The sequence below is a fragment of the Anabrus simplex genome, chromosome 1 (assembly GCF_040414725.1).
Source record: "Anabrus simplex isolate iqAnaSimp1 chromosome 1, ASM4041472v1, whole genome shotgun sequence".
Classification (NCBI taxonomy): domain Eukaryota; kingdom Metazoa; phylum Arthropoda; class Insecta; order Orthoptera; family Tettigoniidae; genus Anabrus; species Anabrus simplex.
The window spans coordinates 133,874,138-133,901,186 of NC_090265.1; the positions used below are offsets into that span (position 1 = coordinate 133,874,138).

Below are 27,049 nucleotides of genomic sequence, written 5' to 3' on the forward strand. Positions count from 1 at the left end.
GGTTTTATGTCCAGGATGTTTTGACGGCACACGACCTGCTCGTTAAAAAACCTACCAAGCGCCATTGGATGGTGACTACCCACGTCTTTATTTACACTTTCGACGATAACATAGAAAGGGCCATGATCAGTGGGATTGTACCTATTTTCGCTGCCATTGCGATATACAACTCGTTGATTAGTGTTGGGCTGATTTACAGATGGGGATAAAGCATTTATTTCTCCCACATCTGCACCATTAGAACTGTTCATGGTATCAGTTGAACCGGAACTGTTTATGAATCAAGGAGCATGTTAGACTCCTCTGTAGGACGGTGTTCTCTTCTACTAGGACGCAATTTTTTGCACTGGGGATTGAATTCACTTAAAAATTCACAGTCAGAATTACCTGATTTGATGGCTGGTTGTGCTTAAACAGTGGGTAATGGTACCTGACCTCCTTGAAGTAATGCGCCAGATGCTCCTTGCATCTCTGTTGAATAGGTGTTGACAGGTTGTTGAGTTGACAGAAGTTGATGTGGATTCGGAGGATTTTTAGCACTTAAAGTAAAGTCTGGAATCATCGATGGAGAGTTGCTGTAGCATGCTTGTAAGGCAGCGTTAATTACCTGACCTGTGTCAGGTGGATCGTTCATGATGCACTCACATATACACACACGAACGGAATTTTCGAACTGCTGCTATTCTATTTACTGCAGTTGAAATGATAGTAATTCCTTCAATTCGAGTAACTTCTACTTTCCCGTGAAAATTGATTAATATTCTTCAAGCCTTCTATTATTTCGTTTGCAGAAAATGAACTCCCTTCTAAAACTCCAAGGAACGTTTATGAAAGACGTACTGTCAAGTTCGCCGCGAGAAATAAAGGATTAAAATCATGGAGTATTATACAGTTTTCCCATGGAATAAACTTGATCGGATCATTCATTCGCAAAGACTTTCCACCTTCCGAAGAAATTTAAAAGTAAAAGCCAGATTTTTTAATTTTTTAAATTAAACATTTTTATTCACAATCAATATCCTACATGTACATACAGAGCTAGTAAAAGATACAGTGTGAATCCCACATAAGGCGTGGGCTTCAAAAGTACAATAGCTAGACTATGTACGTCATGATATCTAGTTAATATCATTTACTCCATTATCATTTTGGTGATAATGTACAACAGTAATTTTATAAACTGTTTTTCTGCATTTGGTGTAATAAAAAAGGAAGCTGGAAAGGAGGGGCATGGGTTAAGGAGAAGTTTGGTTTCTTAGTAGAGAGGAATAGTGTGCTAGTTGATTTAAATATTATAATGGAAATTTATAAGTTGATCTAGTTTGCAATAATTGTTAATGAGCCATGTGAATAGCCTTTTCGTCAGGGTATTCTGATTTCCACTGATCACATATCCGTGGCCCTAGACAACTTAGATTCCTTTGTCCAAGTAAAGTGTTTCGTCGTGCTATACTTATTCCAGTTCTGTCTTGCAGCGTAGTGCAAAATTTGACTTGTGTTCTTTGCAGAAGAGCTTTAAATTTTTATGCATGTATAGAGTCACTGACTGCACAAATAGCTGCCGTATGCTAAGTAACATGCTTTGCTGGGACAGTTCATATGTTGGAAACATCACTAGCTTTTTGTACATGACTTTCAGTATGTAGTTGTGGCCAAGTGTGGATCAAGTATTCCACCCCAACTGTTAATTCCATATTGCAGTTGCGATTGAACTAAGGAAAAGTATACAGACTTCAAAGCTTTTGTTGAAATAACATTTCTAATTCTGTAAAATATATAAATAAGTTCCTGAAGTTTAATGATCAAATTTAATGCATGAAAATTCCATTTCAGATAACTATCTATAATTATCCCTAGGTATGAAACATTTATTGATTTCTGTAAAGTATAACAGTTTGCAGCTTTCAGTGCAGTATTTTTGCAAGTTGGTGTGTGGAGTCTTAGTGTTAGGTTGTCTGAGTGTTGCATTGTTTTATTATGCGAGAAGCAGAGGAATTTTGTTTTATTTTAATTTAAAGTAAGTAGGTGGTTGTTTAGCCATTTCTGAACTAAGACTAGAGATTCTTGAGCTCTGTCGAAGGTGTCCTCCCGTGACTGTGACTACCGTGTCATCAGCATATGAGTTAATTTTTGCATTACAGTTTAGCTCACACAGATCATTGGTATATAACAGAAAAAGAATTGGTCCTAACACTGTTCCTTGGGGTACTCCTATTTTTAGTTGAGCACTTTCACTTACGGTATCCTTGATTCTTACCTTTTGTATTCTGTTAGAATTCCTTTTAATTCGATTTTGAGGAATTCCAAGAATGCCTACTTTTTCAAGTTTTCTAAGGAGTATATTGTGGTCTACGGTATCAAATGCCTTTGTTAAATCCAAAAATATGGAAATAGTCCTTTTGGAGCTATCAATGGTTTTATACAAATAATCAGTTAAGGAGATTATTGCATCTTGAGTGATAATTTTTGGTCCCAAACCAAACTTATTTGGAGACAATATGTTATACTTATTCAGGTAATTACGTAATCTGGTTTTAATGCATTTCTCTAGTAATTTTGAAAGGGCGATAATTGTTCAACTCTTTCTTATGATTTATGCATCGGGACTATGTTAGCAATTTTGAATGGGTCTGGAAATTGTCCTTTCATTAGTGAAAGATTGAAAATATATTGCAGAGGCTGTGGAATATGTTAACTAAATGTTGCAAGTGTTTTACTTGAGATATTGCCATAGCCATTGGCTGAGTTATCTTCTAGTGCAGCTATGTGATTCATTATTTATGTTTCTGTTATGGGAAGAAAAACGATTGATTGTGGTTGAGGTATTGCATGAATGTCATATGTACATGTGTCAGTAGGTTATTTGCTGGTATTCATTATTTTGTCAGCAAGTTCTAAACCTATACCACTGAAATAATATACAAATTTGTCTGCATTGATAGTTGGTTGGGTTGTTTCTTGTGAGTCTGTAAGATTTATGCTGTCTATATCTGAATTTCTTTTCTCCTTCCTGCATGTTATATCATTTATGCTTTTCCATAGGATTTTAGAATTGTTCGAGCTTGACATGATTTTATTAGAATATTACTTCTCTTTTGTTACTTTAATGAGCCTATTTATGCAGTTCCGGTATGTTTTACGTTTCTTAATAGTGTTTGTGATCTCGACATTATTTGAGGACCTCATCTTTTGTTTTACAATTGTTTTATGTAATTTGTCCCTTATTCTAATGGAAGTTAGGATTCCAGTTGTGATCCATGGTGTTGTCTTTCTGAATTTTGATCATACATATCTTGTGTTAGTAGAGTGTTCCGAGATATATTGAGTTCATAGCCGCATAAAACTACCGGTCGCTTTGTGGACATCATATTCATTCAGGAAAGATTCCCAATTTTCCTTTTTTAAGTCTTTACTTAAAGCTTCATAATTTATTCTGGCATTGTTCAGTATTTTTCCTTCCATTTGTAGTATATGATGTTTCTGGGATTGTTTTTGTATGAGAAAAATAGGACTATGATCTGTGATAGTAGTATGTAGAACATATAACTGAAAATTGTTATTTCTATACATGTTCTAGATTTTGGGGTTATCCTTGTTGCAGAGTTGATGTATGAAATGAAACCATTAGCACTTAAGGTGTTTATGTATTCATTTTTAATTTTTTGACCGTACTGACCAGTTGGGTTTAAAATGTCTATTTCTACGTCTATGTCTATGTCTCCTATTATTATATAATGTGTGGCTGGAGGTAGCTGCTGAAGTGTATTTCCTAGTTCTTCTATGAATATCTTTGGGCTTGTGGAGGGTGATCTGTACATAGCAAGTATCAAGTAACTATATTATATTTTAAGTTGAGAAGACTACCATCGGCAGCGTTTAGGGTTTTCACTGTAGATATTGCAACATTTTGTATGATGGTTACATGTGTGTATATCTTTAAACTGACATGTGTAGAATTTTGTAAGGGTATGAAGTACTCATTATATCCTAAAATCACGGTGGAACAGAAAGACTTCACACTTTGCAAGAATTGAAAAGTGCAAAGTTAAAAAGTTGCAAAGTTCGTTAATGAAACAGGCCCATGGTCAGCCAAATACTTGAATACACCAATACCGGACAAATTGCTGTTTTCAGCGAGGAAGTCGATAGTGCTGCTACCTACATGGCTTGGTTTGACCAACTCTTCAATAACATATTGCGGATTGCCATCCGTATGATTCTTGGCGCGCTGGCGTGTTGTATATAATGTACAGGTGTTTGTCACTAAATAATCTTACATTGCAGTTATATTCCAAGAAAAATGTTATGCGCTGAACAAATTACCCAGCAAGATAATGACACGGGAACTGATAAGGACCGCAAGCAGACTATTTAAAAAAGTAATGACCTCGCATCTGTGTTGAGGTTACATTCTATGCCCCTTATTTTAAGAAATCAGTCAAATATTCTACCGGTACTGAAATATTAGTGGGATGTAAAACCAATAATATTAACAACATTAAATAGTACCATAAATTTTACAGTTGAAAACTTGTGGGCCTGTAGCGTAATGGCTATTGGTCTTGAAATTGAAAATTGAAAGCCATGAGTTTCGAATCCGTCCAGCTTCTTTTTACTGTTAGGAAATAATAATAATATTTTTCTTTACTCCCACTAACTACTTTTACGGTTTTCGGAGACGCCGAGGTGCCAGAATTTAGTCCCTCTGGAATTCTTTTACGTGCCAGTAAATCTATCTACACCAGGCTGACGTATTTCAGCACCTTCAAATACCACTTGACTGAGCCAGGATCGAACCTGCCAAATTCGGATCAGAAGGCCAGCGCCTCAACCGTCTGAGCCACTGAGCCCGGCATAAGACATTTATTTCAGTATATTATTGGCATAGACTTGAGCACTAGTCCAACAAATTTAATACGTATGCATGGTAATTCTTCATGCATAAATTTGTGAAAGAGACTTTAGGAAATTGTGAACACTTCTTCCTTGTCAGGAACATCGTAGGTGATTCACGTAACCCCATTATGTATTTTACACACACACACACACACACACACACACATATATATATATATATATATATATATATATATATATATAATGTATTTCTATCTTCAAAGGTAAAACAGAAAATTCAAAGTACAACAAAAGTGAGATAGCAGCATGAGGTGAATTCCCCTGTAGAGTTGGGGAAGAAGAGGAAGAAGAAGAAGAAGTCTAAATAATGGACCAAAACTCATGTTCCTTAATTACAGCTTCTCTTTCCCGAAATCTGAATAAATCATGGATGCTGTTAAGTTATCTGCCCCCTCTGGCGCTTTGGTTGAATGGTTAGCGCTTTGTGACCCTTCTCTATCGTTTGATGATACCTTCATTCTTCAGAGTGTTGGACCTCGTCCATTTCCCTTCTGATTAGTGTTAATAAAGGATGGTTGTCCAGTTGTACTTCCTCCTAAAATAATAAACACCACCATGGAATGGTCAGCGTACTAACCCCAAGTAATTGTGAAAAAGACCCTGGAAAAGAATGAAAACTCTTTATTTATAATAAGTGACAGCCATTTTATATTAATTAGGTAATAAATAATTTAATATTAATAGCATATAAAACATTAGTTTACTAGTATGGGATATCAAGTCTAGCGTTGTCTAGTTTGTGCAATTTTGTGTGTGTGTGTGTGTGTGTGTGTGTGTGTGAATTCGAATGTAGATTAAATTTGTCCCATCAGACGGCTATTTCTTACTTTCCAAATTTCTTGACAGATGCAGTTGCTCCGTGTGTATATTTGCCGTGTTAGCCGGGCTAACACCATCTAAAGCGAAAGATCAACAAATATGACAGGCAGTGTCGTGTCACAACGTCTCTGGAAGGATTTGCCCCTTTATTTCAATGCTTCGAGAGTAAGGAGCTGGCTAAGACTGCCGATGTCGAGGCTTGAACGGAGACTGGTCTGAAGACTCAGGAGTGGCGGCTGGGTGGAGGAGGAAGCAGTGCTGAGTCTTCCATCGTAAATCAGGGCCTACCTATCCCTAGCCTACTTCTATCTGTGATTGTCCTCAAGTCGAAGCAGATAAGCATACCGGCGTGAGGCCAGTCTGTGTTCTGAACACTTAAGAGGTTATGTTGTCTGTTTACCGGCAGGGAGAAACACAGCGCTACTGTTGTTCCCCCCCCCCCCCCCTCCCCACCTCGTACTGTCGCACTGAAGGCCGAATCGCGGTTCTAATGTCAGTCAGTAGCCATGCGGGTACTCTGGTTGACGGTACTGCTGCTAGCCGTAGCGGCTGAAGATGAAGAGCAACTTACGCGGTATCTTCAAGATACGTACGAGCCGGAGGTAACACGACAATGTAACTTGCTCAATGAAGCGGAGTGGAACTACGAGACCGATGTTAGCAACGAGGAGAAGCAGGCCAAACTCGTGAGTACATCCTCATATTGTGAGCCAGGGCTGATGACCACAGGTGAGTCTGGCATTACTACTACATACTTGTGCCAGGCTCCTTAATCCCACTACCTTCACCTTCTTCTTTCCTGGTATTCCCCCCCTCAACTCGTGGGGTAGGCACTAATGTAGATTAAGCTTAGTTTTTAGGCCTGATGCCTTTCCTGACGCCAGCGCTATATAATGGACCAAAACTCATGTTCCTTAATTACAGCTTCTCTTTCCCGAAATCTTAATAAATCATGGATGTTGTTAAGTTATCTGCCCCCTGCATTCAATATTACGTAGTGTAATGTAATGTTTGTAAACGAACACAATCACCCAACCTCCGAGCTAGAGGAATTAACCAAACAGGACTAAAATCCCTGGCCCGGCCGGAATTCGAACTCAGGGCCCTGTGAATCCAAAGAAATTATGCTTATTTTTCAACCCAGGAACCGGACAAAACCTATCCACCCCCGTTGGTTAAATATTAATCTCTTCATTTCGACGCTGCTAAGTTTGGAGACCAAGGAACTCTTATTTCCTCGTCTTTTGTGGCTCTTCACTTTCCTTACTCGGTGCCTTCATTCTTAGAAATATCCTTCTTCTAGGATATTTTTTTAATGATTTGTTTTACGTCGCACCGGTACAGATAGGTGATATGGCGACGATGAGATAGGAAAGGGCTATGAGTGGAAAGGAAGTGGTTGTGGCCTTAATTAGGGTACAGCCCCAGCATGTGCCAGGTGTGAAAGTGGGAAACCACAGAGAAACCATCTTCAGAGCTGCCGACAGTGGGGTTCGAATCTACTATCTCCCGAATGCAAGCCCACAGCTGCGCGAACGTAACCGCACGGCGAACTCGCTCGGTTAAAGAGTGATTCATAATCCTCGATGTTTGGTCTCTTGAAACTACTACAACCATCACTTTCATACTATATTGAGAATTTGCGATTCCAGTTTGATGTAAGCACATTCAGATAATGACTGTTTATTTTTCAATTGTTATTTACTATTTCTAAACCTTCCTGCAGCACGTACAGGGTGCCATGATGACAAGTTGTACCGGAAACAAAATGAAGTAATTATTTATGCAAGCAGATAGTTATGAAAGAGGTAGAAATAAATGAATAAGTACAGGATTAAGGAAGAGCTATCTTAATATCTGTAAGTATGGTTCCTAAATATGCTACAGATAGAACCTCTGAGTACAATTAATACAAATAAGGGCTTTGTTGAAACCAAACCCTTTTCAGAAGCCTGTCCCACGGTGTAGCGTGCCTGCCTGCCTCTTACCCGTAGGCCCCGTGTTCGATTTCCGGCCAAGTCAGTGATGTTACCTGCCCGGATCTGAGGGCTGGTTCGAGGTCCACTCAACCAACGTCATTACAATTGGGGAGCTATCTGACGGTGAGCTGGTTCCCCAGTCTAGAAAACCAAGAATAATAGCCGGGAGGATTCGTCGTGCTGACGACACGACACCTCGTAATCTGCAGGTATTCGGGCTTAGCAGCGGTCGCTTGGTAGGCCATGGCTCATTGGAGCTGTTGCGCCGTGGGGTTTGGTTTGGAACTAGTTTCAGGAAACATCGAAGAATTTAGAGGGGGCCCCTCTGACTTCCACCATTAAACAAATTACAACCGCAGGCACGAGATGATAAATTTCTCGAAAATTTAAAGGCAGATTCGTAGGCATGTCTCTTTTCTGCGCCAGTTTTAGGTAATCCGGATCCATGATCTATGATGACAAAATGATCATTTGCGGCATTTTTAAGTTCAAGAGTATAACCAGTACAATCCAAAGGAGGGTGTACCCTACATTTTAATAGGCATGTCTTGGCCAGTTAATATAACGAGGACTTTCCTTCTTTGTCACAAAACTACTTCATCTTTATGCTTTTAGAAGGAGTTCAAGTGATAACATCCGCTACAAATTGTCCTTGAAGCTTCTTGTTACTTTCCAAAGACAACAGAACTTTTTTTTTTTTACAATTGGCTTTACGTCGCACCGACACAGATAGGTCTTACGGCGACGATGGGATAGGAAAGGCCTAGGAATGGAAAGGAAGCGGCCGTGGCCTTAATTAATGTACAGCCCCAGCATTTGCCTGGTGTGAAAATGGGAAACCACGGGAAACCATCTTCAGGATTGCCGACAGTGGGGTTCGAACCCACTATCTCCCGGATGCAAGTTCACAGCTCACCGCACGGCCAACTCGCCCGGTGACAACAGAACTACACTACTTTATTGACAAAATGTGTATTGAACAGAAGTATCTTAAAGAGTAAGGCAAGAAATGAAATGGCGTATGGCTTTTAGTGCCGGGAGTGTCCGAGGACAAGTCCGGCTCACCAGGTGCAGGTCTTTTGATTTGACGTCCATAGGCGACCTGCGCGTGGTGATGAGGATGAAATGATGATGAAGACGACAAATACACCCAACCCCCGTGCCAGAGAAATTAACCAATGATGGTTAAAATTCCCGACCCTACCGGGAATCGAACCCGGGACCCCTGTGACCAAAGGCCAGCACGCTAACCATTTAGCCATGGAGTAGTAAGGCAAGAAAATCCGCAGTACAGGACGAGAAGTGCAAAGTTTGATTCTGATTCTTCCGTGTGTTACTTGAAAGTTCAAAAAATATTTATGAATGGGATATTTTTTAAAATCTTTTGGTCTGAATGCTTGTATTTCAAATTCAGACTGTCGTAGAAACAATGAGTGGCGTAACAACATATAATTTCATTCAAGTCAACTGTCGCATGTTAACTTCGCAACGAACACAGGATATGGAGAGTGGGGAAAAATAGTCAGGACAATCAGTGATAACAGTTAATAATAATAATAATAATAATAATAATAATAATAATAATAATAATAATAATAATAATAATAATACTTCCATAATTTGAACACGACATATGGGCAAATCAACACACTTCAAGTACTTGGGAGAAATACTTGAACCAACGGGAGGCGAGAAGGCTGCCCAGAAAATTCGCCTACCAACATTTCGGAAAGCCTACGGTAGGGTTCACAACATATACAATAAAAATTACTTGTCCCGCCATGCAAAGATCAGACACTATAATACAGTAATCAAGCCCGAAGTCTTATATACCAGCGAGACCCTTACACTAAACGGGAAAGGTGACCTAGAAAACATTTTAAAAGAAGAAAGAAGAATCCTGAGGAAAATTCTCGGCCCTCGAAAAACAGAAGATGGTTATAGACTGAGGTCACGCAAAGTGACAGGAGAGCTTTCCAACATTACAGCAGACATGCGCAAAAGACGTCTGAAATTTTATGGGCACGTCCGCAGACTGTCGGCAAGTAGACTGACACACAAGATTCTCACCTACATAGAACATATTAAAAAATATGCTATGGGTACTGGAAGTGAAGAAGGATCTGGAAAAAGCCCAGATGAACTCAACTGACATCACGGATAGAAACCTCTATAGGAAAAAAATTAATGGATGGAAAGTGCAACCAGAGAACGAAGAGAAAAAGAAGACTGGAGCAAAGTGGACAGAAGAACGAAAAGGGATCCACGGAGAAAGGATGAGAGCTGTTTGGCAATTCAGAAAACAGAATCGTTAGAGCTTTGCGTGATCCATAGAGTCCGTATGCACATAATAATAATAATAATAATAATAATAATAATAATAATAATAATAATAATAATAATAATAATAATAATAATGTTCCCTTTTTACGTCCCATTAACTAAATTTGACGGTTTTCGGAGACGCCGAGGTGCCAGAATTTTGTCCCGCAGGAGTTCTTTTACGTACCAGGAAATCTACCGACACGAGGCTGACGTATTTGAGCACCTTCAAATACCACCGGACTGAGCCAGGATTGAACCTGCCAAGTTGGAGTCAGAAGGCCAGTGCCTCAACCGCCTGAACCACTCAGCCTGGTATTGTGATAACTGATAATAGTTCAGCACAATGGAGTAGTGTCTCAATGTTCCTCAGTGTAGTTGTTGCAATGCCTATGATGAAAGCCTTCGGCAATCTAGAATGTTAGCAGTGGTGATTATTGTTTTAAGAGCAACCGTCCTCTATTAACACTAATCAGAGAGAGAAAGTGAGACTTCCGGATCTTGGAAGAATGAAGGTATCGGCAAAAGAAAGAGAAGGGCCATCAAGCGCGTGAAAATGAAAGGCTCTCAAGACCTCGCAAACCTAATACTGTTGGGGTCGGAAGAGAAAAAGAGTTGACCAAGAGAGAACGGATAGGAAAATTGAAGTGAGGCGTCTAATATAAGTGGAATCAGTGTCACACTCCCAAGTGAAGAGCCTTTGGGTTCCCCTTTTAGTGTCTCCTATAACAGGCATGTATTTATCACCCCCACTCACAAGAGGTAAAATAACATCTCACTCTGACACCAATCATCAAACCGCGTACACTAATACCTTTCAGATAGTATGGTTCGCTCTCCTTTCTTCACATATATTCTCTGGATCTAGTTCCTCAGGCTGGCTCTTGTGAGTGCTCAGACTTGATGGTCGGGACTTTGATATACGCTTGGGAAACTACCTCACTCCTCCTCCTGTCCAAAGATGGTGTACCCATGCCTTGTTATTGATAAATACTTATAGAGAAAGAACTGTAAATAAGTGCTAGACGATATCAGTGACGATATCAAATTGTTGTGCAAACAGTACCGTCCATTCAAAAATTATACCGCCTACCTAGATTTAATACCGTACGATTTATGATTTGCTAACCCACCTCTCTTATCGTAATTTATTTTGCATATCCCGTCGATAATCGCAAATGCGATGTACTACTATATGCATTATCCTTGAAAGGAAAATACGTAATTAATGCTCAGTGGATGTAATGAAGTTACTGACAGCGTCATCCAAGGTTTGGCTACTAGCAAATTTCGAGTGATAATAATGATAATGAACAGCCTGTTTCCAGTCATTCGACCGGGTCAGGAATGGAATGAATGAAGCCCACATCCAGCGGCGAGGATAGAATTGTGCCGGCTGCCGAAGCCTGTCGCACTCCTCTGGAGCAATGATTAATGAATGGCAGATGAAATGGCATGATATAGGAGAGTGTTGCTGGAATGAAATATGACAGGGAAAACCGGAGTGCCCGGAGAAAAATCTGTCCCGCCTCCGCTTTGTCCAGCACAAATCTCACATGGAGTGACCGGGATTTGAACCGCTGCCGCCTGAGCCACGGAGGCTCTCATGATGATTATGATGATGATGATGATGATGATGATGATGATGATTATTATTATTATTATTATTATTATTATTATTATTATTATTATTATTATTCATCGTTACGGCCACTAAAGACCGCGAGATCTCAACTGTCTGTCTTCTTGCGGGACCACCAGCTTTTCATCCTTCTGGAGTTTGCTTTCTTCCATGCATTAGAATGGACGTGCTTCAGTCGAGTTGGAACTTCTTCTTGGTGAATCTGTCTAAGTTTTTGTGTCTGAGTGGTGCTCAAAGTTGAATGTCCGTTTGTATGATTCCATACTTTGAAAGGTCTTTATCGATCTCCACCAACCAAGGAGGAATCGTTTTGAGAATTCTGAAGTAGGATAACAAACGTTTACAGGTTCATTCAGCTCGCAATCTGAAGAGGTAAGCGTAAAAAGGTATCCTTATTTTCTGGATTACACTCGATATCTTTTCGGTGTGGGTATATTTCTAAGTTGCTCCGTTGTCTGTAGACACCATCTTTGAGGTTGGGACCAAGAATTTTTCGGATAATCTTCCTTTCCTTAATTGCCAGGTTTTCAAGCAAGCTATGTTTTCGAAGTGTTAAACATTGTACTGCATAATGCTTCAGGTCTAATTATAGTTTGATAATGTCCAATTGTTTCATTCCGAGAGATAGATTTTTTTTGTACTGTGTATGTTTTGAGTGAGTCGGAAGAGTGTCCGCTCAGTCACAGGAGGTCAACCAAGTAGAGGAGGGTTCGATTCCCACCTCAGTGATTTTCCGTGGTTTCCCCACTTCTCCTCCAGGAAAATGCCGAGATGGTACCCAACTGAAGGTCACGGCAATTTCCTTCCCTCTTCCTTGTCTGTCCCTTCCGTTCTTCCCATCCCACCATAAGGCTGCTGTTCAACATGGCAGGTGAGGCAACTTGGGAGAGGTACTGGTCCTCCTTCCCAGTTGTATCCTCCCGACCCAAAGTCTCACGCTCCAGGACACTGCCCTTGAGGGTGGTAGAGGTGGGATCCCTCGCTGAGTCCGAGGGAAAAACCAACCCTGGAGGGTAAACGGATTAAGAAAGAAAGAATTTGTTGATGCCTTTACTTGTAATTAAATGATATTAAGATGAAGACATTATGCTCAATTTAGGGCTACCATTCAGACAGTTGGCACCATGATTGAAAGAATGGATATCATTCAAGAATAAGTCGATGCGTATGTTGACTCGCCCACATGATACAGTGTAACCATCTGGGAAGCATCATAGTAACTGTTGTTTCTGATGGTATGTTGGTAGATTGCTTTAAGTAGCTACATCATTGTTAAGTTACATTTCTCACATTATTTTGAACATTGAAAACAAATACATTCGACTTGTGCCAGCCCTGCGGTAGCGAGCCTGCCTCTTACCCGAAGACCCCGGTTTCGATTCCTGTCCAGGTCAGGGACTTTTACCTGGATCTGAGGTCTTCTCAGCCTACGTGATTACAATTATTGAAGAGCTATCTCACTGTGAGATGGCGTACCCGGTCTAGGGAACCACGAATAACGGCCGTGAAGATTCGTCGTGCTGACCACACGACACCTCGTGATCTGAAAGCCTTCGGGCTGAGCAGTGGCCGCTTGGTAGGCCATGGCCCTTCGGGGTTCTTGCGGCAATGGGTTTAGTTTTTATACATTCGACTTGGAGTGAAATGAAAATGAATTACTATACCAATCTTCTTTAAACGGTACGCGCATTTACCAAACTCCTTCGTATCAGCTTTAGTACCGTCTCCGACTGAATTTCGAGATTAAAATGGAGCGTGTTAGACGAGTGGCATCGTCACTGGCTTTCCCCCAAGGCACCCCGGGTTCAAATCGCAGTCAATGGATGTGGGATTATTGAAATGAAATCTCACATCTGTGTAGTTTGGATTCTACGTAAAACTATGATCACGATATCAACAGCCACGTAAAACTACAAGAGTATTTGGTTTACCCAGGGTTAAAATGTGGAAAAATTTGTGTCTTATAAGTTCTCAGTACTTTCGAATCCTGTAGAAAATTATTCGAATAATTCCGCTGGAAACATTCTATAGGCTATTTAATTGTCGGAATTCATTTTAGTAACTGCCGAGGAGTGTGAAAGCAGCATGTACCTTTAAAGGTGATTAGGAATTGGAAAGATCCACTATATTATAACACAGAAATAAAGAGATTAAGAAGGAGGTGCAGGTTAAAATAAAATAGATTTAAGTTTGATTGTGGAAGTAAGAAGAAATTGAAGGAACTTACTAGAAAATTGAATTTAGAAAAAGTTAGCTAAGAATAACATGATGGTAAGCATAATTGGCTGTCATATGTATTTTAGCGAAAAATGGAAGGTTATGTGTAGGCACTTCAAGGGGGGAACAGGTTCCAGGAATCATAGTTTTTAAGAGAAAGTACAACTAAGCAACCATTCTCTATTATCACTGATTAGAAGAATAAATGGAAAGGGACAGACACTTCGAAAAATGAAGGTATCGGCCAAAGAACGGCAAGGGCCACGAAGGGCGTGAAAATAAGACTCCCTAGGGCTCGATTCCGAATACCGTCGGATTCAGAAAAGGACAAGAGTTGACCAAGGAAGGTCGGATACGATAGATGAAAGTGAGAAGCTTGGCAAAAGAAATTGAAAGCAATGCCAGAACACAGCGAAGGGCCCCGTGGTCGCCAATCCACGGTCTCAAGTTAACAGCCCCTGGGGCCGCTTTTCGTCGCCTTTTACGACAGGCAGGAGATACCGTGGGTGTTATTCTACCACCCTCACCCACAGGGGGAAATATATGTGAGATGGCAGAAGTATTCAGTCAACAATATATAAATGGATACTATAAATAAATAGGGTCTAAGTGCCAAAATTTCAAGTTTTTCAGTTAAAAAGGTTCTATGTAACATCGCAGTACATGTGTCAATGGTTTGTAGCCAGAAAGTTGGACGAAGTAGATTTTTAACACCCTGAAGATGGAGCTAGTTGTATCAACAGCAGAATATGTGATAAAAAAAAGTGTCGAAGTTCCACTTTTCCTCGCTAGATACAGCTGCTTTCACTCTGATCAGATAGCTTCGTAACCATTTCAGTTGATTATTACTGGAATGCAAAATAATATTTGTGCCACAAAAGATCCAGAACGTTTAACCATACCAAGCTGACAAAAATATCTTTATGTTGTTGTAAATTGGTGTGAACTGATTTTAACTGTTACTGTAAAGCTGAACGTAACTGTGTGAATACTGTAAAGTTAAATATTTCTCAGGCTTCCTGGATTAAAATCATAAACCAAAATCGTTGAGTTGTTCGTAAGGAAGTCATTTAGTGATGTTTCTAACTCGATCATCAACAATATTACAAAAACTAGGAGACGACAGAGAAGTAGAAACTTGGGTGCATCAAACGTGATAAGAAAAGGGACTTGAGAGAAAAAAATGCCTAACTTGCCAGAAGAACTCAAAGTAATTAAACAATATCACGGTGAAGGTTTGCAGTTTGTGTGTACTAAAATTGTGGCTTTGTCAAGAATTACGAATATAATAATTCTGATAACGAATGATGAAACACTGATTTGTTATAAGATCATGGTACATAGATTCATTCTTAGTTTTTAGTTTTCATTCATGTATTTTGTACCGAAGTATTTCTTTCTTTGCAAATATACTTGCTTAATATGTCTCAATATATCTGCATTTTTTGTAAAACTTTTGTGCTAATTTGCCTTGAAATGTAACCGTGTAATAAAACTTGTTTCTCTGCTTTTCTCCGATTATACATTTTGGCACTTAGACCCTTTTCAATAGTATTGAAATATAGTTGGATATAACGATAATGTCCATGGGGAGGAGATGACTAATACTGACGAAGTACTCAAACCTACATATGATAGGACATTGACAAAAACAGATACAAAAGTTGAAAGCTAAAAAAAGCACCTGGATGTGTTGAGATTCCTTAGGATATACTAAAGGCAATGGGTTGTTATATAGTGCCGTATCTGAAATAGTTATTTGATTACCATACCCTTTGCATGAAGGAGTTATACCAAATGAATCGAGAGTTCACCGAGCTCGATAGCTGCAGTCGCTTAAGTGCGGCCAGTATCCAGTATTCGGGAGATAGTAGGTTCGAACCCCACTGTCGGCAGCCCTGAAAATGGTTTTCCGTGGTTTCCCATTTTCACACCAGACAAATGTTGGGTCTGTACCTTAATTAAGGCCACGGCCGCTTCCTTCCCACTCCTAGCCCTTTTCTATCCCATCGTCGCCATAAAACCTATCTGTGTCGGTGCGACGTAAAGCAAAAAAAAAAAAGAAGAATCGAGAGTTCCTATTATAATCCCAGTGAACAAAGAAAAAGGTGATAAACATAAAGCAGATAATTACAGGCCAGTCAGCTTGAAATGTGTTGCATGTAAGCTCTGGGAAAGCATTCTTTTTTATTATATTAGACACGATTGCGTAATTATTAATTGGTTTGTTAGAAGGCTGTTTGGGTTTAGGATGAATTATTCCAGCGAGGCTCACTTCATAGGATTCCAACAAGTTATAACAGATATTTTAGATTCGAGAGATGAAATGGACTGTATAGCTGTTGACCTCTCCAAGGCTTTTGATAGGGTAGTTCATGGGAGACTACCGACGAAAATGAAGGCTACTGGACTAGATAAAGGAGTGGTTGAATGGGTGGCAATATTTCTAGAAAATAGAGCTCAGAAAATTAGATTAGGTGAAGTATTATCTGACCCTGAAATGATTAAGAGAGGTGCCCTGCAAGGAAGTATTATTGAACCTTCACGTTTCTTCGTGTATTTATACTCGTAGTAAGAAACTAGAATCAAAAGGCTTTTTGCGGATGATTTTATACTGTACAGAGTAGTAAATAAGTTACACGATTGTGGGCGACTACATAAAGACGTATTATTTACAGAAGAATGGAAAGACAAGTTGAAGCTGAGTTGGGGGAATATCAATATGGCTTCAGAAGAAAGGTAGGAACACGTAAAGCAATCCTGACTTTACGTCTGATCTAAGAGGAACGAATTAAGGACAAGCCCACGTACATGGCATTCGTAGATCTAGAAAATGCATTCGATAATGTTGATTGGACCAAGCTATCTAAAACTCTGAAGATGATTGGGATCAGATACCGAGAACGATATTTTATCTACAATCTGTATAAAAATCAGTCTGCAGTGATAAGAATCGAGGGCTTTGAAAACGAAGCAGCAATACAGAAAGGAGTGAGGCAAGGCTGCAGTTTGTCCCCACTCCTTTTTATGTTTATATAGAACAGGCAGTATAGGAAATCGAAGAGGAATTTGGAAAGGGAATCACAGTCCAATGAGAGGAAATCAAAACCCTGAGATTTGCCGATGATATTGTTGTTTTATCTGAGACTGCAGAAGATCTCGAGAAGTTGCTGAATAGTATGGACGGAGTCTTGGATAAGGAGTACAAGATGAAAATAAATAAGTCCAAAACAAAAGTAATGGTGTGTAGCTGAACGAAGGCAGGTGATGCAGGTAATATTAGATTAGGAAATGACGTCTTAAAGGAAGTAGATGAATGTTACTTGGGTAGTAAAATAACTAACGAAGGCAGAAGTAAGGAGGGTATAAAATGCAGACTAGCACAAGCAAGGAAGAGCTTTCTTAAGAAAAGAAATTCGCTCACTTCGAACATTGATGTAGGAATAAGAAAGATGTTTCTGAAGAATTTCGACTGGAGTGTGGCATTGTATGGAAGTGAAACATGGACGATAACTAGCTCAGAAAGACATGAGTTCACTGGTGGAGGGTGGCATTGTATGAGGAACATGATGAGTATAGTCAGGAAGAATTGGAACTAGGATGAATGGATGATTGCGTTACGAAGAATGCTGAACATGAGATGGATAGATCGAATTACTAATGAAGAGATGCTGAATCGAATTGGTGAGAGGAGATCGATTTGGCGAAATTTGGCAAGAAGAAGAGATTGAATGATAGGACACATCTTAAGGCATCCAGGACTTGTTCAGTTAGTTTTTGAGGGAAGTGTAGGTTGTAAGAACGGTAGGAGAGACCAAGGTTTGGAAATGACAAGCAGATTAGAGCAGATATAGGATGCAGCAGTTACGTAGAAATGAAACGTGGTTTTTTTTTTTTTTTTTTTTGCTTTACGTCGCACCGACACAGATAGGTCTTATGGGGACGAAATGAAAAGTTTAGCACAGGATAGTGTGGCATCAAACCAGTCTCTGGACCGAGGAATCAAACAACAACAGTAAGGAGTAAAGGAGAGGGCATATAAGTATCTGGTAAGACCCCAAATAGGGTATGGTTATAGTGTATGGGACCCTCACCAGGATTACTTGATTCGAGAACTGGAAAAAATCCAAAGAAAAGAAGCTAGATTTGTTCTGGGTGATTTCCGACAAAAGAGTAGCAAAAATGTTTCAAAGTGTGGGTTAGGAAGACTTGGGAGAAAGGAGACGAGCTGCTAGACTAAGTGGTATGTTCCGAGGTGTCAGTGGAGAGATGGCGTGGAATGACATTAGTAGATGAATAATTTGAATGGTGTCTTTAAAAGTAGGAAAGATCACAATATGAAGATAAAGTTGGAATTTAAGAGGACAAATTTGGGCAAGTATTCGGTCATAGGAAGGGGAGTTGGATTGGAATAACTTACCAAGAGAGATGTTCAATAAATTTCCAATTTCTTTGAAATCACTTAAGAAAAGGCTAGGAAAACAACAGATAGGGAATCTGCCACATGGGCGACTGCCCTAAATGCAGTTCAGAAATGATTGATTGATTGATTGATTGATTGATTGATTGATTGATTGATTGATTGATTGATTGATTGATTGATTGATTGATTGATTGATTGATTGATTGATTGATTACTGGTTGAATTTCCCTTTCTATTTCATTACTCTTACCTTGCATAAGCTATAACATTCCCTCATCTTGTGTGTGTGTGTGTGTGTGTGTGTGTGTGTGTGTGTGTGTGTGTGTGTGTGTGTGTGTGCAGTGATATAACAAGAATTCCAGAATTTATCTTGAGAGAATGTGGAGCTCGATTTTTATTTATTTTCACTACGATTTCTCCGAAAACCGTAAAAGTAGTTAGCAGGACGTAAAATCAATACCATGTATTACTAAAATTATTATTATTATTATTATTATTATTACTTGGCGAATAACTACAAACTTAAATAATGACGGTAAAAAGTGAGTAAATATAAAACCAATTAATTACACAGGTATCTGATTTGCTTACGTCGTGGTCTGGTTTTAACCTATTCAGAGAAGACCTCTTTCAGAATGTAAACATGTCGTTTTATTTTTCCATTTAAACGCTTTAGCCCGCAGCCTACCAATATGTCGGCTGTGGGCTTCGTCAGAATAACAAAGAATGCCTTGTTGATTGTGCGCTATGTGTTCGAATATATTATTGATTGAAGATAAGTGATGTTTAGGTCAAATAAGCTATTGTCGTGTCAGCCCCAGATTGGAGCTCAGGACTCATTCTTCCGAGGATCGAACCCATGACCGGGACGTAGGAGGAATGGTGTCGCTGAGATATACGTTAATATTATAAGGGAAATTATAAGTTAATAGTAATGACTATGTAATGGCAACAAGGCCAAGGAATCATAATTATAATGCTGATATAAGTAAATTAGGAATCATACAAGATTTAAGAGTTGAAGGCACACCAAAAGCTGTGAGCCACAAGTTGTGTAATTAGAAGTAAGGCTTGGTCGAAGTAGGTGAATCATAAGCTGCACCCTGCTAAAGGTGCGTAGTATATCTTCAGAAAAGGTGGGTAGCGAGTGAACGGAAGAGGCAATTCCGTTTTCGTGTGTCTGAGGACATTCTCCATAGGATGGAAACTTCGATGGCCTTCTCGAAGGGAGGCGAAAGTTAGTGAAGGTATAAAACAGGGGTACACACCCTGATCGAGGCTTTTTGGAACAAGTCGGCTAGAAGTGCGGGCGGAAGCCCTGTCAGTCAGGTCTCCGATAATAATAATAATAAGGTCCAAGTGTGGACTTAGAGTATTCACTTCAATACTTCGACCACGCCAAGTCTTCTATGTCAGCGTCATTGGAAGCTAGGAAGGAGATTGTAAATACTGTATATAATTATACATACTCATCAGTCTGCTATTAAAGGAAGGTTTTGGGAAATAGAGGACTTCGTCTCTTCACACGTAGCAAATCTCCCAGGCCCATTGAACAATCCCTCATTACCGCTCGGAGGAAGTCAATCTGATTATTTATCATTCTCGTCGTGGCAAAGCCTGTGTCACGACAGGAAAAACTAAACTGGTGTCAGATGTGGGGTACTGGGTTCGATTCCGCCTCAGTGAAGAGACAGATTTTTAAGAGCCACGCAGAAGAGGCTAGCTCAAGCAAGAAGATTCGCAGATCCGGTCCAGAGCAGCAGACGAGAGGCCTACCGTTCCAGCCTACGCAGAAGGAAGCGGACATCAGGACAGGAGAGCAGCAGGAGGCACCTGGAGGAGCTCAACGCCGAGACACCGAGAGAAGACAGCGGATATTCGGGCAGTGGTAAGTACCCACAAGTGTTGTAAATATGGCAGATTCCAATGTACCCAATGATGTGCCAGATAATGTTTCTGACTATGATAGTGCTGGGGATGCACAGGATGGACATTTATACGTGTCAGTTACTGAGGGATATCGGTTAATAGGTCATGAATTTAGTGGTGCCAAACCAGAGCAATTGCGTGAGTTTATTGCTAATGTGGATGCCGCACAGAGTATGATCAAGTATAGGGACCAACCGTTATTCTTTAAATATATTTTGACAAAGATTACGGGTTCTGCTCGCGAAAAGTTATTATCTAGATGTGACATAATCAACTGGGAAAGAGCTAAGGAAGCTCTTTGGGAATATTATGGAAAACAGGGCACTTTTGACTTGTATTTGTGTCAATTGTTCCAAAAAAGCCAGGGACCGAAAGAAACCGTGGCCGAGTGGGCCCATAGAATTGAAGAAATGGCGTTGATGTTTCGAAACGCTATCCTGGAGAATGAACCAATAGAATATCGTACAGGGCAGCGCAGAATGCTAGTGAAAATCGCGATAGCGGCTTTCACTCAGGGGATTCATACAGCGCGAATACAGGGTAAGCTACAGGATCGTAGCCCTCAAACTTTTGAGGCGGCTGTAGCTATTGCTAGACAAGAAGAAGCCATGATTAATTCCCAGAAGGAGAGAGAGGCACTCCTCAGGAATAGTACGGCTTCTAGAAAAGAAGGCGCGCACACCCAGCCGGTAAGCTACACGAAGGGTCGGTGGCAAGGCAAGGCCACGCAAGGGGCGCAAAAACCTAGTAAACCTCCCCATTATAACAAGGTGCTGCTAATATGCTTTAATTGTAATAAGGAGGGACATATAGCTAGAGATTGTAAGCAGAAGAATCAGAGTTCTAAGACAAAGGAATCCCTTACTCCTCGAAGAAACGCCGCAGGAGAGATAAAATGTAATTATTGCGGAAAGCCAGGCCATTGGGCACGGCAGTGTAGAAAGAAATTAGCTAACCAAAACAGAAATAGAGAGACCGGTAAGACCGGTAACGAGGTGAACATAGTGCGCACCTCTGGTTACCAACAGAGCGCGAATAAGGTGGGACCGAAATGCTTTAAGTGTAATGAAGGAGGGCACAAAAAGGCAGAGTGCCCACGTAGAAATTCGAAGCCGGAATTCAGGCGTTGTTACGCTTGCGGCAAGGTTGGCCACCTACAGTGGCAGTGTCGCACCAGATGCGATAGCGAGCCCAAAGGTAGAACAGAGTTCTTGCCTAGAAGACAGACTAGGAATGTTCAGAGTTGTAACGGTAATAATAATAATAATTCCCGTGATAGAACACGCGAAAAGACGCGATGTAGAATTTGTAGGCGATGGTCGCATTCAGCTAAAGAATGCTGGTTTAAAACCGAGAGAGAGGCTTTAAACTAGATAAGGGAGACAAGTCAGGGACGCTTGAGATCTCCCATAAGACCATTAGTCCCAGTAAGGTCGGACAGCATGAAGAGGGTACCGTATTAATAACGGTAACCGGGCGTAAGGATGCCTTAAGATTTTTAATCGACACAGGAAGTGATGTCTCTCTTATTAAGGAAGGTAGTGTTCCTTACGGTGCTTGGGTTAACCGCAAGGAAATTCTGAAGTTAAGAGGCATAACGAAAGGTTCGAAGCAAACCAAAGGAAAAGTTCGAATTCCCGTTGGTGGTAGATGTCCAGACTTCCATGTAGTGGACAACGACTTTAATTTGAAACAAGACGGTATAATTGGAAAGGACGTGTTAAGAGACAGCGTCTTAAATTATAAGGAAGGCTATGCTGTGATAGCAGGAAAAAGATACCCACTAGGGGCGAAAGAGGATATGTGGGTGGTGCTCGAACCAAGAGTGGAGAAAATCGTAGCCATAGAAGTAGACAAACCGTCAGCCGAAGGCTTGATAGAGCGGCAGGAAGTAAAGCCAGGTGTATACCTAGCCGAGTGTTTAACGAAAGCCAAGGATTATGTCGCACTCGTTAGTATGTTGAACACTACTGACAGGGAGTGGCGATTAAAAAGCCCAGTAGTTAAGTTACTGGATGTAGAAAGCGAAAATACAGCGGAGGTACACAAGGTTGAAGAAACCATAGCTGTAAAGGGCGATAGTCAGGCCAAGAGGCCGATCGCGCAGAGGGATGATAATAATAATCATAATCAGGAAGGTAAATCTCGAACGCAGCGAATACGGGAGCTGCTTAGAGTAGATCACTTAGCTCCCCAAGACAGGGAGAAAATTTACGCTATCTGTACGGCTTATCAGGATATTTTTCACTTAGAAGGGGATAAATTAACGCATACGAATATACTTCAACATGCTATCCCCACACGCGTAGATCAACCTCCAATTCATGTGAGGCAATATAGGTTACCCGAGGCTCAGAAAGAAGAGATAGGTCGTCAGATAAATCAGATGTTACAGGATGATATTATTACTCCTTCGACTTCCCCATGGTCTAGTCCCATCCTTTTAGTCCCAAAGAAATTAGATGCTTCTGGTAAGCAGAAGTGGAGGGTCGTAGTGGACTACAGACTTTTGAACGACGTCACCATAGGAACTACGTATCCTATTCCATTAATTTCTGAAATATTAGATGCCCTAGGAAAAGCGAAGTATTTTTCCACTATGGATCTGGCCAGTGGATACCATCAGGTATTGCTGAAGCCTGAGGACAGAGAAAAGACAGCATTTTCTGCCTTAGGGAGGCACTATGAATACAAGAGATTAGCTATGGGACTTCGAGACGCGCCAGCAACTTTTACGCGTTTGATGAAAACAGCACTAGCAGGCTTAGAAGGCATTAAATGTTTGGCGTATATGGATGATTTGATTGTGTATGCTAGCTCTGTAGAGGACCACAATCAGAGATTACGTGATGTTTTTCAGAGATTGAGAGAGGTAAATCTCAAATTAGGTCCAGATAAATGCGAATTTCTAAGAACGGAGGTAGCTTTCTTAGGACATGTAATTACTAAGGACGGTGTTCAACCTGATGATCGAAAGGTTCAAGCAGTAAGAGAATATCCTCAGCCTACCACTACGAAACAGCTGAAAGGATTTCTAGGCTTGTCAGGCTATTATCGTAGGTTTATTCCGAACTATAGTAAGATAGCGAAACCACTGTACGAGCTGCTTAAGAAGGAAGTACCGTACGAATGGACGGATAAGCAAGAGCAGGCATTCCAGATCTTAAAGAAAAAGTTAACAGAGAAACCGATATTGCAGTACCCAGACTTTGAGAAACCTTTCATATTGACCACAGACGCTAGTAATGAGGCCTTAGGAGCAGTGCTGTCGCAAGGACAGATAGGTAAGGATTTGCCGATAGCTTACGCTAGCAGGACTTTAAATAAGGCCGAAAGAAATTATTCTGTGACAGAGAAAGAATTACTAGCAATTGTTTGGAGTGTGAAGTATTTTAGGCCGTATTTGTTCGGCAGGAATTTTACGGTAGTAACAGATCATAAGCCTTTGAAATGGGTATTTAATGTCCAAGACCCATCTTCTAGATTAATTAAATTCCGATTGAAATTAGCAGAGTACGACTTTGAGATAGTGTACAAGGAAGGCAAACGTAACTGCAACGCAGATGCCTTAAGTAGAATTCCAGTTAGAAACGAAGAGCCTGATCAAAAAGTGCGAGTAGTTAAATCTAGTGATAATAACCAAGAGACTAGTAATGAGGAGTGTGAGGCTAATGACAACTTAGGAGGACCTGTTAGCTCAGATAAAAATGTGCAACCACGGAGACTCAGCTCTGAATCCGAGGACGCCACGGCAGAGGTGACAGAGCCTGAGAGTGGAAGCGAAGAAGGAAGTAGTGATAGTGAGGATGTAACCGAAGAGGCTAGGAACACTAGCCCGGAGCTAACAGAACAAGATAAATTAGAGATTATTAAGGAATGTCATGAGTCATTAGTATCAGGCCATCAGGGCATATCCAGAACGTATGCCCGGATAAAAGACCATTATCAATGGGAAGGGATGCAAAAGGATGTAGAAAGGTACATACGCTCATGCCCATCATGTCAAAAGAATAAGATTACCGGGCCTGAAGTAAGAGCAAAAATGGAGATCACAGATACTCCGAAAGCAGTCTTTGAGAAAATAGCACTAGATGTGGTGGGACCTTTAAATGTAACGGAAGCAGGAAACAGGTACATACTCACCTGTCAAGACCAGCTGTCTAAGTATTTAATTGCGAGTGCTATGCCGGACCAAAGTGCAGAAACCATAGCACGAACTCTGATTAATAGAGTAATTAGTATATTCGGTATACCAAATATTATACTGACAGATCAAGGTGCAAATTTTATGTCAGATGTTTTTAAGAAGTTATGTAGAATATTGCGAATCAAGAAGGTCCATACAGCGGCATTTCGACCGCAATCTAACGGTAGTTTGGAACGCTCTCATAGGGTGCTCTCAGAATATTTAAGACATTATGTATGCAGTTCACAAGATGACTGGGATAGTTATCTTCCTATGGCAATGTTTGTGTATAATACGACCAAGCACACTAGCACAAGTTATACACCATTTGAGTTAATATTTAGGCGAAAGGCAAATATCCCTGGTGTTCTTCAAAGGAAACCAGAGCCAAATTATAATGAATGCCAGAATGTCTTGGAGCAGTTAACCAGACAACTGCAAGAGAGCCATGAAATAGCTAGAAAGACGTTAATTAAAACCAAAGAACGAGATAAGGAATACTATGATAAGGCTAAGAATGAAGTTTCATTCAAAGTAGGAGATCTCGTGTTGTTACGTAACGATGCCCTACGAAGGGGACGTTCAAGGAAACTTTCTCCACCGTATCAAGGTCCTTATAAGATTACTAAGGTATCGGGAGTGAATTGCACGTTACAGGTAAACAAGCGTGGTAGACAAATTATCGTGCACCAGAATAGATTAAAAATGTACATTAATTAGAGAAGAATGTAAGGTAATGGTTCCTATTTAGGTCGCAGTGAGTTACACTTCCCTCACTCCAACGGCATTGTGGATTATCGTGTACCGCTGATAGAGTTAGTTGAAATACTCTGTCAGGTCGCGTCGAAATCAGGAAAGTACTAGAAATTTTAACCTATGTAAGAGAGGAACCTAGGAATTTTGGTACGGGAGTACCATGGTGAGTACGTCCTAACTACCCGTCAGAAAGACTACAGGTGACGAGACTGTATGTCCAGATATCAACTCGTCAAAATGAACCGCAGGGTTCAAACTGAATATGGAGAGAATTCGAGTTCTTAATGAGGATTAAAATTATCTACACTTGCTATATGCACGTTCTGAAAAGCCTTCACTTACTGTCACTAGAAATTAAATGAGTAAATTAGGTAGCGTCGTATGTAAAATAAATGAGATCTGCTTGTAATTATTAAAATCAGAAAGGGCGTGAAGCCAAGCTTAGTTCCACTGAAACGAAATTCATTCATGGTACAGAAAAATTTCACAGATAAATGTTCTATATAATCCATATGATATCTAATTGAAGGTCGTTATCATGAGGATAACCCCGTGTGGTGTCGGGGATTTACGCAAACAACAGTCTACACTTTGGTACTCTTCTTCCCATACAGTTACACAGCCAGAATAACACCACGACTCGAACCTGTCTGTCGTAGGAGGCGACTAAAGGTTCCACTTAGGGAATGGCCTTGTATTTAGCCCTTTATGCACGAATACGGGCGTCCTGAGTGAGGCATGGAACCCAGTGAGGCGGGTCCTGCCTGGGAAATATCACCATTAGGCCGGTGATTTTCCACAACAGTGTGATTCTCGTGGGAACAGAATCCACTGAAGGGAATTTTCTCACCACGTTGAGAACCATCCCGTGAGATGTGACTCCAAGGGTACGGAGTACAATCCAAAAAGATCACTTCGGTAGATTCATACCTGTATTTAACTTTAACTTCTGTAACCATTCCTGGAGGTAAATCCTCTGCAGTCTTTAACAGACGCTATTCAAATTCTTAATTGCCAATGATGCCTTTCATCTGTCCGTAAGGATAAGGAGGAGTAACGCAGGTACGTCAAACAAGGAGAGAATTTTTGAATGGGCGAATGATGGCTCTAAAATTTTGTTAGAGCTGCCCAAGAGTGAAGTTTTACAGAGATATCAGTTACGAAAAAGAATTCGTAGATTTATTTAAATTGCTCACGAGTATACTAGTAGACTAGTACAGAGCATAATTATGAGAAGACAAACGTTACAGTAAGACAGTCAGTCACATTAAGTGTGTATTCAGGTACAGATAAACAGTTGAGGGTAGGTTCCACAACACCTAACAGTATAGTGTGTAAGGGAGAGTGACAAGAAAGTGAAAGTCGCTGTTTACCTTACAGGGAGGTGAACGAACGAGGGGAATGGAAGGGATGACAGACCGCACGACCTGGAGAATGCTGGTCGTCGCAGTTATGTTGCTAGGGGTGTCCATACCCACCAGTCAATTGGATTTCAAGATGAAACGGTACGAGAATACAGCCGGAGTCTATTTTGATTATCAAGGAGAAGTACAATTATACACTGTAGAATGGAAACTGGTTACTTATATTAACCTTACACGTTTGGCAGATCTATTTGTGATAGCCCGTAGAAATTTACAGAAGACTAAAACCCTCTGTATTCAGATAGAAAAGGAAGTACATATTAAGTGCGAACATGAGATAATGTTAGTAGAGCAACAATTTCAAAGGATTCAAGGGATTAAAGATTTAATTAGGAAAATTACTAGGATCGAAACACCGGAAGGCAACGGGAAACGAAGCAAGCGCGGGTTAATAAATGCAATTGGTACCATCGCAAAGACGTTATTTGGTACGCT

General features: G+C 40.5%; 1 protein-coding gene across 1 annotated transcript in view; it reads left to right on the plus strand.

Annotated features, from left to right (window-relative positions):
• The first annotated feature begins 6,242 nt into the window (after positions 1–6,242).
• LOC136884879 (angiotensin-converting enzyme) overlaps positions 6,243–27,049 on the plus strand; it is a 354,345-nt gene continuing 333,538 nt past the window's right edge. The window contains exon 1 of the mRNA XM_067157178.2: positions 6,243–6,422. Within this exon, the coding sequence (XP_067013279.2) occupies positions 6,243–6,422 (180 nt within the window). The remainder of the gene's footprint in view (positions 6,423–27,049) is intronic.